Here is a 13,205-nt window from a genome sequence, read left to right as displayed (position 1 = left end):
CACTAGCTATCACGTGATAAACAGTCCATTATCTAACTTTCGAGGTTCCCCTGCCGATATCACGGCGTTGTGATAAAGAGTTCTCTGCTGCCATTTGAGGTAAATTTCTTTGTTGGCTACCTAATTCTACACACGTGAGTAGTAGCTACAGGTATGTATTGGCGTACTAAGTTGAACGTGTTGCTGTGTTGCTCTCAACCTAACGTGTACCGTGTAGTACGTGCGTACTGCTTACTACACACAACACAGTACCAAGCAATGTGACAACATGACTTGACATGATTCATGAATATACTGAACCTGAAGGCTGGTTGGTAACTCTTGAAGTAAGGGTGCCAGGCCAGGCTGTATGATGGCTCAGTGTGGTAATCACTATACTAATTTTAGATCTGCCTAGTGCTACTGATGATAAAGTTTCTGTAGATACACGTATTAGTCTAATAGTGTTATGTTTGTGTAACTCACAGATAAATGCGATGCTGACAATACGTACGTAATATGCTCTGTTGTTGCTAGTTCAGTATTTTGCCAGTGTCATCAGTACTGCATGGACCAATGGTGCCTTAGCTATACGCATAAATGTTATAGTGATAAATGTCAGCCTACCCCATGGTACGTAGTTAGTATACAATGTGACTTACACATTAGGAATGGTTTATACACATATGCTATGGGAGAGTGCAGTAAATTTATTATGAAGTAATAATTATCGTAGTTATAAGTAATAAACAATTTGTCAGGATATGCATACATGGCATAGTTGTCAAGAAATGTCATCAATCAAGAAAGAATACTTTGATGACCCACACTATTAACCAAAATAGGTACCTTTATTTGGAACATATAAAAGTGAAGACATAATCTGCTTTTAGTGTTTGTGAGATTAAACCTTGTCATAAGTTTGTGTTTTCTAGTAAACTAATCTTTGAGTAACTCAATAGTGTACAGAATATTGTTTGGGTCAACTGGTTAAATTGTTGTTATGAAAATATATAGATGGATTCTAATCACCATTAACTGGTACATTAAAGATGTCTAGGCTTATTAAATGACGCTGTTCAACAGGTGTAACAGACTGATATCAAAAACAAAACTTCACCAACATTTATCAAAATTTGTAGTTTTCATTGCAACATGATGGCAAAAAAACTTCATGTCATCTCACATGTTAGCTTAACTGATTGTGATTAATGTTATTCATATAATATTATTCATATTACTAGGTAGCTAGTGACCTAGGCTGGACTAGTAATGTAAGCTGTTGTGGGGGATGTGGATTAGTGTATTCATGTGGCCAATGATGTTCACATTATATCCCACTGGTCTGATTACCTTGTGGATTATGTTGATGAAACTCACATGCAGATCTTAGGGTTGATTATCTGTCCAGACCTTATAAATCTTTAGATTTGACTTTGTGTATAAAATTATGGCTTGTAGACATTACACAGGTAGATATTGAATTGTGTTATATGTTATACAATAGTTATGTGAATGTTGAAAACCACTTGCCTTTTGTAGTGACAACAATTGATAAATACAAGTTGATATAATGTTGTTTTCAGTTTGTAAAGCCATATACACATATACAATCAACTGATAAACTATTACAACTGCCTTTCATAGAATTTGCATACAAATTGAATATTCCTATTTGTTGTGTATGTAGAGGAATTATGGCTGTTATGACTGGGTTCCTCATCACGATGATGTTCATAGCAGAATTTGTTATGAGGATAGGTATGTTAGTAATAGCATTTTTCTACTAATGTGTAGTGTGTGTACAGTAACTGCAGTCAATGACATGTATTATGTGAATGTGAGACAAAAGTGTGCTAGAAGCCATTCAATTCACACTCCTTGAAATCATTACTACAGAAATAGCAGATTCAGGGTCACACTTTGCTATTTAGATAAACTAATATGTTTACTCCCACACTTTTAGAAGTATAATTATAAGGTAATTTTGTACATAGTACATAACATTGTGATACTTTTTATAGGTGGTCAGCAGTGCATAGAAGATATCAATGTTCAAGTACAGAGATCAAATCTAACTGTTCCTCAGAGACGTCAAGTGATAATACCAAGAAGTAATTTCTCTTGTCATGGCAGAGCGACCAGCTTTGTGGTGCATTTAAGTACAGAAATTAAAAATGGAAGTTCAAACCCTCGTATTCAGATTTGGCGTCCTGTGGGTGAGAATGTGTATACCAGACTTAAGGAGTTTTCCATTGATAAACCAAATGATGAGCAGTTAGTGATAAATGTTACTGGTGGTGCTGGGGTAGTAGAACCAAATGACTGTATTGGATATTATCAGCCATCAGATTCACGTTTAGTAAGGAATATCCAAACTAATGACACAGGATATACTTCTTATGTAATAACTGCAAATGATTCACTTGGTGACTTTTCCATCAATAATAATACTGAGAATATACCCCTCCAACCTGTAATCACAGTAATGTTTGGTAAGAGCTCATGATGTATGTCCCTATACATTACTTACTCCAGAGAGTGAGATAAATTGGATTTAATAATGGAAAGGGACAGTGATTGAAGAATTATTATACCAAGGTGACTCCTCTGTTGCATAAATGGAGCAAAATCAGCATGGGACACAATTGGCCTGCACTTTCATACTACAGGATATATAGTTTTCCATCAATCCAGGTTCTTTCTAAGGCCAGAAATCACTCATTGGTCTCCCAGAAAACATGACCTAATAACGTCACAACTCAAGTGTGATCTGGAATAGCTTTGTAAAAATAATATGGTCTAGACATGCTTTTCAAATAGCTAATTGTTAATGCTCCAAATGTGTATTTTCTGATCACTGTACGATTATACCAGCTCTAATAGCATGTACTCCCTTCCACCTGCATGTCTCTAAAGGAAAACCTAACCTAGATTGAAACGATAAAAAACCTACCATAAAGCAACATCACAATGGGAGAGTACTTTTTCCTATTGCAACAGCACATGAATCAAAATTATATATCCAATTATGGTTATTCTGTTTTATAAAGATTAACCATGCAAAAACAGCCAAGCTATATTAAAAGAGTACGGCCTTCAAAGGCCTGGGTGAAAAAAGTTGTGAAATAAAAGGTGGCAGTTACGAAATGGCTGAAATGATGTTGATAATATTAATAGCTTTGTGCATTATTTGTGACCTAATTTGGGAAAACTGTCGATCTACGCACATCAATAGATTGTGAGATATGCTATTTTAAATATTTCAATCTTGGAAAGGTCAAAAGCTATAAATTTGAAATTTTCACCATGAATGCAGCCAACCTTAGTGTTTATTTCACTTCAATCCATGGCAAGCTAGCTATTGATATAACCATGATTTTGAGCACCTTTTTTCACGACGGAATATGTAACACAAGCATGTCACTATGGGTGGTGGGTGGGCGGTTGATATATGACCAGAAAAATAGTCGAGTGGGTCATATGGTGTCTCCAGCCTTAATATTGGGCACCTGTGCCACTGAAAATTAAAGAAATGCACGTAGAAAATAGATGGGCAACCGTCCAAGACTGTTCATGTCTCTAGTCTTGTGTTTCAGCTGGCCAATGGCATTACAAGGTGCCAGAGCATTCTCAGTAGCTGGCAGACGTCTCTAGAAACCCACTCATGAATAGCAGTCTGATCAAACCAGAGGCATGGCTGTGGTGCAAATATGTAGAGTATCGGTGTGGCTATCCATTTATGGTGAAAAGTGAACTTAACTGGTGTGTACGTAGATTGATGATTATCAAAAATTTGGTCACATTTATTATCATTAACATCATTGCAGCCACATGCATTTCATGGCTACCACCTTTGATTTCAACTTTTTTCACCCAGGCTTTTTGCAGTTGTTTGGTTTTTGCCTTGTAACTCTATAGCTGTCAATGCGATTTCTTTTAAACCATAAAAGGTTTGAGCTATGATGGTAAACCTATACGCATACCGATTTTTAAGTTATTCCCATAAACGGTTTACCCTGTAGGCGTAACAACAAGTTGGCCTTCTTTAATACAAATAATCGTCCATAGCTCTATGATTGTTAATCTGATTTGCACCAAACTTGGTACATGATTGTGCTACAATATGTCCTTAAAGTGTACAAAGCTCAAGAAAATCGAGCTACGCATTTGCATTTTATGATAGTTTTTGTAAAGTGTGTGAAAAGAATAATCTAAGCCCCCCAAGCCAAAGAAAAAAATGAAGAAATTAAGCGGAAATTTGAAGGCTCATATTTCACGATTGCATTAGGCAATTTTGCTCAAATTTGGCATGTGGGGTGCTGAAGATGGAGGGCATTTGCAGTATAAAAATGATTCCAATTCAAGAACGGAGCTATGTATGTGTGAAAATCGCATTTTGTAAATATACTCATGATGTGGTGTGCAGGCTTTCTAGGCCACATGACACACTATGATCTTGACTGCTCTAATATGTTATTAAAGTATATGTGACCATTCTATTAGAATTAGATTTTCTACGTATATTTTAGTTGCTCTGTTTATATATACTTTACAGGCTGTGACAATTTTATTTGAGTATCTTATCATGCAAAATGCACAAAAATTATTATTTCCAAACCTAGTGTATGAGTTAGCATTTATGCTCAATGCTTTTATGGGTTCATTATGCCCTAAAGATTACATGTCTACGCAAGATATTTGATCATGTGATACTTTTATTTGTGGGAACTTATACTTTCGATGAAAAATGTCGAAAAAAAAATTATCAGCATTCAAACCAGAGACCTCCATAATGATCACCCAAAATCCTTAACCACTGAGCCGCTGCTATTACAGTTGTCCACCTCACTTAATTTCTACTGTATAAATGAAAATTCTTGCTAAAATATACTCAATAGATAATTTCATAGATCTACCAATGGAAATAAATCGGATGGCTGCAGGTTCGAGGCTACCTAGGTCTAGTCATGGATTTTTTCTCCTTTCTCAACTTTTCAAGCACACCTTAAGTAGCTAAAGTCTTTGAGCAGGCTGTAGGACCAGGTGTCCTACAGACCTTCAGCACTTGTGCTGTAAAGCATTATTAAATAAATTAAATCTAGATTGTTCTAGAAAATTCTATGTATGTTCTATTAGAAATCCTTGAAAAATGTGCATTCTATTAGTGTATTAAAAAGTAATCAAATAAACTCTGCAGTACATGCAATACTACAGTATTGTAACCTCTGTAGTATTCCATCGAATTGAAGCCGATATTTATAGCCATTTTGGTACCAATCGGCAGGGTATAGACCCACCCATGCCAATCGTCATCATCATAGTATAATCATAATAAGTGCTATGTTAGCAAAACTTGTGACTAGCTGTAAATCTGTAAATCGTATTCTAGCATAAAAGGTGCAGGATTTGCTTTGTTAAAAGTTGAGCAAATGCAACTTATCACGTTTTGCATGAAAAATCAAGATACTCTAATAGAACAGTCACTGCTACTAATAACATTACTTTTGCAGTAACACGTAATATAGTGCATTACATGATGAAGTAGCGGGTAATATATAACGGATATTGCATCCAGAAATTGTAACGAATGTAATGCATTACTTTTTATAGTACATTGTAGCCAGCCTCGTGATTGGTTGTATTTTGGGCCCAGACAGCACTGAGACAGAGTTGCAGGCAAGAACAAAGAGTGATAGTATATGGAGAGTGTTTTGAGGCCACAACACTACAGCAAAGTATTTTTTTGACTGAGTTACAGCAGAGAAACCCATGTCTTCAGTGCCCATGTCACTTGTAGGATGGTAGCTTGTACTGTATTTAGAAAGTTTGACTTACATTATAACTAGTAACGAATAAACGTAATAAGTCTAGTTACAGCCCTCAAAGTCACAAGTAACATGTAACTTGTTACTTTTTTCTGTGAGTAATATATGTAACTGTAGTGCGCTACATGGCATAGAAGTGACGAGTAATATACATTTTTAGAGTAACAACCTCAACTCTGTTAGCTAGCTAGTCATTGCATGGTTAGATCCTTTGGCTTTGGTATAGGATCGGTAGGTATTTTTCTGTATTGGTAGAGCACTAGTTTGTCTTATGTCATAACCAGCACTGGTACCTGCCCTACGTACAGGACTTTATTTCCCTTATTACACTATATTTCAGTATAGTTATACATGTAACTTACTACTCAGTGGACAAAGAACTAAACGGGATCAAATTTGAAGCAATGTTTGTCATGCTGGCTATTTGGACACATGCAGCATAACAATTATGATATCTAATGCAAGCACATCCTGGTGTAATGTACTGTAAACACACCTACGCTCCTGCAGTACCGCAACAGTTACTGTCAATTAATCCTTCCCTGTATGTGCTGGATTTCATTGCCCTATAGTCACACTACTTCAAGTAGTACAATATAATAAGCCTCGGTATAATGCTGAAGCAAAGTCTATACCCCTGCCCTATAGGTGCAGGACTTACAGTATACTTCAGTGCACTTATTCATGTACAGTGTTACTTAAGTAGTACTGGAAAAAACTAAATGTTAACTAATACTTATTTATTTTAAAGCAATAGTAGTAGTAGCTAGTTATATAGTTGTAGCATTAGTCTTTTGTAGCTATTTATTATTGTAGTTATTGTGTGTACACTTCGTAACAGAAATTGTCCTTACTTTTCATTGTATATTTTTTAGTATTTCTCTTTTGTTACTGAAAAAGAATTTTAAAGCAATTGTTTGTCATGCTGGCTACAGCTATATGCAATCACATCCAACTGTATGTTACCAAAGTCGTGCAATGTACTGCAAGTACACCTACACTCCAGCAGTACTACATCCTGTACCTATCAGTTAAATAAACTATACAAGCAGAATTTCATTGCCCTTAATGCCCTATATTATTTACACTACTTCAGTTACTAACAATGGGAAGGATACTTATGCATTCAATATTCAAACAAAGTCTACTCTATAGACATATAGTCTCATGTATTTCTAGCAATAGCTCATTACAATTATCCTTATTTCTATACAAAAGCATTATAAGTTGATGTCAAAGTGTTTACACTGCACTCTAAAAAATGAAGTGTGTTTAGTCAGTGTCCCCTGTGACTCCTAAGTGTATCCCATGGCACTGTTTTTCTCTTCATTTTTACAGTGTGAGAGTTAAAATAAAATGGCACACATTCAGAAAAGAGTGTTGCACCAATAAGGTTCAGAATCAGAGAAAAAAAAATACATGAAATGTTTCTTGTATCAGAAAAAATTTCATTAAAAGGGTTGCCAGAGTGAAAAAAGAAAGAAATTAGCCTCTACCTGGGAACTTGTTGTTATGACTAACATTAAAAGACTGGCACATGCAGTTTGCATGCAGTATACAGAAAGAATTTAAGCAAGTTTTTGCTCTACACCCTTGCACTAAATACGCTGTAAACGACAAACGACGGCAGCTAGAAGCTTCATTTAAACGCTAGCTTATTCCTAGATGATGAGCGTTTTGTTTGGTGCCAAACCACTTCGATATGTGCAGCAACTGGCAAGAAGAATGCATGAACTCAAATGGAATGCAGACAGACAGACAGACGGGTTTTCAGCTTTACATAGATCATTGTATCTGTAGATAAGAACAACAATGATGTGCATAAAAAATAAGCATCAAAGCTAGTTTATGGTTGGTTTTGGGGTATTTAAAACACAAAAAGAAGTGAAATCCATGCAAAACAGCCAAGCTGTATAACAAGGCACTGCCTTCAAAATCCTGGGTGAAAAATGTTGTAAAATCAAAGGTGGCGACCATGAACTGGCTGCAATGATGTTATTGATAATAAATTTTAATACAAAAAAGCCACTATTAAAATTTATTATCATTAGTATTATTGCAGCTATTCATGGCCACCGCCTTTGATTTCACAACTTTTCTCACCCAGGCTTTTGAAGGCCACACACGTTTTATACAGCTTGACTGTTTTGCATGAATCTATTAAGACTCTTACCTTCTCAGATGCATGTGTGCATAGCTATACTCAACAGCACAAAACTAATTTATGGAATAATCTTTTACTTATATTTCAAAGCATTTGTCTTGTTATTTTAGTAACAAGAGTCTTGTTGTAAACCCCACCATATGGTATATCATAGCACCAGTTTGGTTGTGTGACAACTCATCCTTTTATCTTGATACTGTTGTGTAGTATGTACATTAAAGGTAGACAATTGAACTTGTAATGCCACATTTTAATGTACTATATTCTGATTGTGTTAAATAGTTCTCCCAAACTGTGTATCTCTAATACAAGGTCCATTATATGTTGCAGAAATACAATGTAATAACCTATCAACACCATCCAATGGAGAGATAGCATCATGTAGTTCTGGTAGAGAAGGAGTGGGTTATGAGGGAGACACTTGTAATTTCACATGTAACACTGGTTATGAGCTAACTGGTAGTGACACTAGGACCTGTCGGAGTAATGGGAGCTGGAGTGGTTCAGTGACAGAGTGTGTAAGAGGTAAGCAAAACTGTTGTATTTTACATTTTATTCTTCCCATTTCAGTTCCTTGGTTATACGTTGATAGTAAATTTGTATGCAGCTAATCTACACAAACATTTTCTGAGTAGATAAGTGTAGTAATAATTACTGGAGCTACTCTATACTGCTCATAATACATAGCCCTTACACATGGAGAATGGTATGTAAAGCTAACCTGCAACCAATTATGTTGTGAGCTAGAACAATAATGAACAAACTTGAGGTTGCCCATAATTTTTGAACCACTGCTTACTTCAACTGTTGGAGGCACGTTGCAAACATTACAAACAAGTTTTCTGTTTCAAGACACACGGTAGTGTGTTGTGTGGTCCAAGAAGCCGGCGCACCACACCATGAGTATAAACAGAAAGAAAATGCAATTTTCACACCTATGTAGCTCTGTGATACCTTATCCGATTGGAACCAAATTTTCTAGAGAAGTGCCGACCAGTTAGGGGAGTATACATACCAAATTTGAAGAAAATCGCTCCAGCCATTTCCAAGATACAAGCAAACAAAATTTCATTTTAATTTCTTCATTTTTTTGTTCTTCATTTTGCACACTTTGCAAAATCCGCCATAAAACACGTATCCGTGCTCCAATCAGGCTGAAATGTGGCACACTTAAAGGGCTCATTACGGTGGATCTCAGTACCAACGTTGGTAGGAATCCGATGAACATTCACGGAGTTATGACCGATTAGTTGCGCAAAATAAGGTCGAAGGTCTGTCATGCCCACAGGATAAACCCCTTCGAGGAATAAGCTGAAAATTACTATGTAGATGGAGTAACCATTGTAGGAGTGCCTTTTTGTGGTTTGAAAGGAATCGAGATAAAGACAATGTAGATATGACACAAAACCCAACCTGTGTCACAATTATGCAATCAATTTTTATGAATAAGAAAACTATTAGTTTTCACGCCTACCATACAAACCACTTAGAGCAATGAGCTGAAAACCGGTATGTAGCTGGAATAGTCATCATAGAAAGTCCTTGCAATAGTACAAAAGAGTCGGATTACAAACCACTGAGTTATGATTCGAAAGGCAACTACGTGTAGCAAATGCGAGATTGAGATACTCTAATAGAACAGTCACCCTAATTTATTTCTTTTATTTATTTATTAATACTTTACAGGACTGTACAGATCAATACAAAATTAAAATTAACAGCGTAACTATTAAATTACAGACCTGAAGGTCTACCAGTATCTTGCACTGATAGCGATAATTAATTACCTACAAATTACAATTAGCTATATAACTACAAATAATAATTACAAGGGGTAGCTACAAAGAGTACAAAAAATAGTTTGTAGGAGCTAGAGTGTTTAAACATTTGGAGCAGGAGCAACGGAAGTAAAAAGTGCATATATTGTCACTGTCAAAATTATTAACGAAATGATTCCAAAAATAATTCTTGAGTTTGAATTTGATAGTTAGGAGGGTTTGGGATAGGTCAATTAGTGGTAAGCTGTTCCACAATCTAATTAGTGGTATACGGTAGAAGTAGGAATTCATTACACTGTTTGTACATGTTGTCATATGCCTGAGTTTGTATCCTGCTGATCTTGTGGGTCCAGAGACAAATTCTACAAAGTTTAATATGTTGAACTTTTCAGATGGAAATTTTACTGACTTTATAAAAAACATGATGTCAGCTAGATCGTATATACACACTGATGAGTGGAAGAAGTTTCAGTCTCAAAAGCCTTTCTTTGTAGTTACTGGTGTGGTCGTTAAGAATATATTTGGTTACCCTCCTTTGCACTCCTTCTAACAGCTCAATATCAGATAGTAAATAGGGCTTCCACAAGCAAGAACAATACATTAAAGTAGATCTAATCATTGAAACATACAGATTCTTCCTAGTCTCCCAAACAATAACTGTCTTTAAATATGCGGCGAAGTAACCCAAAAGATTTATAAGCTTTAGAAGTAATGTTTTGATAGTGTAATCTCCATGATAATCTATCAGAGAAAAAGATACCAAGATCTTTACAACTATCGGAGCAAGGAATGGCATTACCGTTGATAGTATACAATGAATCAAATTTGCTGTGATAATGTAAAAAAATAAATTTTGGAACATGAAGGCAAGGTTATATATTGTTACTACTCCAATGAGAAACTGATGACAAATCTTCTTGAAACCTGTGAATGTCCAGCTCAGACTTATTTTCATAAAGCGCTTTGTATCATCAGCAAAGACAAACGTAGTGGATGAATAAATAGCAGAGGGAAGGTCATTAATGTAAATTAGAAAAGGTAAGGGGCCAAGAATACTCCCCTGAGGTACACCTGACAATACAGGTAAGCAATTAGACAAACAGTTGTTGATAGAAACACATTGTACCCTATTGTATAAGTATGATTTAAACCACTTCCAAAGAGTGCCAGTGATCCCAACGCTCCAGAGTTTCACTAATAGTTGATTGTGCGGCACACTGTCTAAAGCCTATCGAAAGTCTATGTGAACAATGTCCACTTCATCCTTTGAAGTTATCAACTGGTGGTGATATAAAAGTAATTGTTGTAGGGTTGATGAGTTACTCTGGAAACCAAATTGACAAGGGGTAATGCACTTGGCCACAGTACCAATCATCTTAACATATATCAAGTCTTCTAGTGTTTTTAAAACATTGCATAACAAGGAAATAGGTCGGTAATTTTTTGACAGGTGTTTTGTCACCAGTTTTGTAAATTGGAATGATCTTATGTGACTTCCATTCAGTTGGAATTACACTGGTGTTTAAGCTGGTGGTAAATAGGTGAAACAGTGGCAGAATTTGCACCAATTTTTCAAGATGCTAGGAGCAATGTAGTCAATTCCAGTTGCTTTGTGCGGATTAAGATTAACGAGAGCATTAAACACATCAGACTCAGTTAAATTTATTGCATCCAGGGAGATGGCTGGAATTGTTAGTTCATCAGGATTTGGTTCTAGGGAAGTACTTCTAGTAAAAACAGAGAAAAAATACTGATTGAAAAGCTCGGCTTTCTGATGATTGATGTTGGCTACATTAGAATTGAAATGTAACTGTGGAGGTAGAGTATGAGACTTAGTAAATTGTTTTATATATTTGTATATTCTTGGATCTCGATTTGTCGCAAAGTTTTGGATAAGGTTTCATTCATAATTGGACTTAGCTGCCTTGCTTACATCTTGGAAAGAGCACTGGGCTCTGACTAACTTTTCAAAATTGTTAGTAGTAGGTTGTTTAGTGTATTTACGGTGAAGTGTCCGTAAACACTTAATAAGATGATGTAAGTGAGAGGTGAACCATACAGGATATTGACGCACTCTTATTTTCATTTTAGAAATAAAAAGGTTCATACCGGACAGGATGTTATGTTCCAGATTTCTTCTACATCTGTTAAATTGTAAATTACACCAAAGTCACAATTCAATAGGTATTCATTAAGGCCAACATAGTCACCTTTGGCATAATTAAATGTCTCCTTAATGACAGGCCTTGGTGTGATATTCTTGCAGCAGATGGCAAAGGTAATCAAGTGGTGGTCTGATGAAATGCACTGGTACTTCAGAGGGTGAACAGTTAAGTCAACTATGTTATTGGCACTATCAGTCAAAATTAGATCAAGGACATTACCATGTTTATGAGTTGGAGAAGTGACTAGTTGTTCAAGGTTAGATTGGAATATGAACTCACAAAAATTGTTAGAACTTGTTGAGCTTCCAGCAAGAGTGGACCAATCGATATTTGGCATATTAAAGTCACCAAATATTATTACTTGACTGGGTAGGGATTGTAAATAGTTAATAAGCTCAGTATGATATTCCACTGGGGCATTGGGAGGTACATACACCATACAACAGATTATATAGCTGGCACCAACGATATAGAAACAGTAACAACCTCCGAGCTTGGAAGGGCTTGGAAGCTGTTCACTTGGAAACTCATGACTAGCAGCAATCATCACCCCACCACCACGGGAACCTCTATAAATTGCATACCCATGTGGCAAAATTTCAGAATCAAGCACAGCATTATATAGCCATGTTTCAGACAGGCCAATTATTTTGAAATTTGAGGCATATATAAAATTTTGAAAAAAACGAAGATTTTTTATCAAGCTTCTACAGTTCTGCACACAGACTTGTACCCCAGAAGGGAGTCAAGATGAGGAAGTTGTAGTGGTAGTATCCATGGTAGTATCCATGGTAGCAGCATTGAACACACCTGAGCTAGGTGTGAAGCCTGTGGTATCAGCTTGGCCAAATAGCCTTCCCTCGACATACAGTTTATCGCCTCGGATCTTATTGTCAGATTTTGGAATCTTAGCTTGAAGCAGAGACCATCGGGCTTTGAGTAAATGAGATTCAATAGTTCTGGCTTCACGTGAAAGGTCAGGTTTTATAACAAAAGGTGATTTCACTTGAGCCCTTTTAGAAAGCAAAGACATCACATCTGAGGACCTGTTAAGTGTAACCAAGACTGGTCTAGGACGACCTGTGGGATTGTATTTCCCCAGCCTCACAGTGTGTCTAGGGCTGCACAGAGTTATCTACTTCAGTTAGGATGGCAGTGGCTTTATTTAAGTCTGAATGATCACGTTCATACTTTTAGTGCCTTTGGAGCATTCTGCTAAGCCAAATAGTACAACATTGAATTTTCTTGCTGAGGTGGACTCAGTGCTGGCCACTTTATGAGATGAGTTGGT

The 13,205-nt window shown here is 36.3% G+C and overlaps 1 protein-coding gene across 1 annotated transcript in view; it reads left to right on the top strand.

The window, feature by feature from the left end:
• Positions 1 to 13,205, top strand: part of LOC136251322 (uncharacterized) — a 28,523-nt gene continuing 15,318 nt past the window's right edge. Inside the window, exons 1-4 of the mRNA XM_066043758.1 lie at positions 1 to 99; positions 1,670 to 1,740; positions 2,004 to 2,474; positions 8,302 to 8,496. Coding sequence (XP_065899830.1) covers positions 1,677 to 1,740; positions 2,004 to 2,474; positions 8,302 to 8,496 — 730 coding nt within the window. The 5' untranslated portion in view covers positions 1 to 99; positions 1,670 to 1,676. The remainder of the gene's footprint in view (positions 100 to 1,669; positions 1,741 to 2,003; positions 2,475 to 8,301; positions 8,497 to 13,205) is intronic.

This window comes from Dysidea avara, chromosome 3, assembly GCF_963678975.1.
Source record: "Dysidea avara chromosome 3, odDysAvar1.4, whole genome shotgun sequence".
Lineage (NCBI taxonomy): Eukaryota > Metazoa > Porifera > Demospongiae > Dictyoceratida > Dysideidae > Dysidea > Dysidea avara.
The sequence above is the reverse complement of the archived record's forward strand: the minus strand, read 5'-3'. Positions and strand labels throughout refer to the sequence as shown.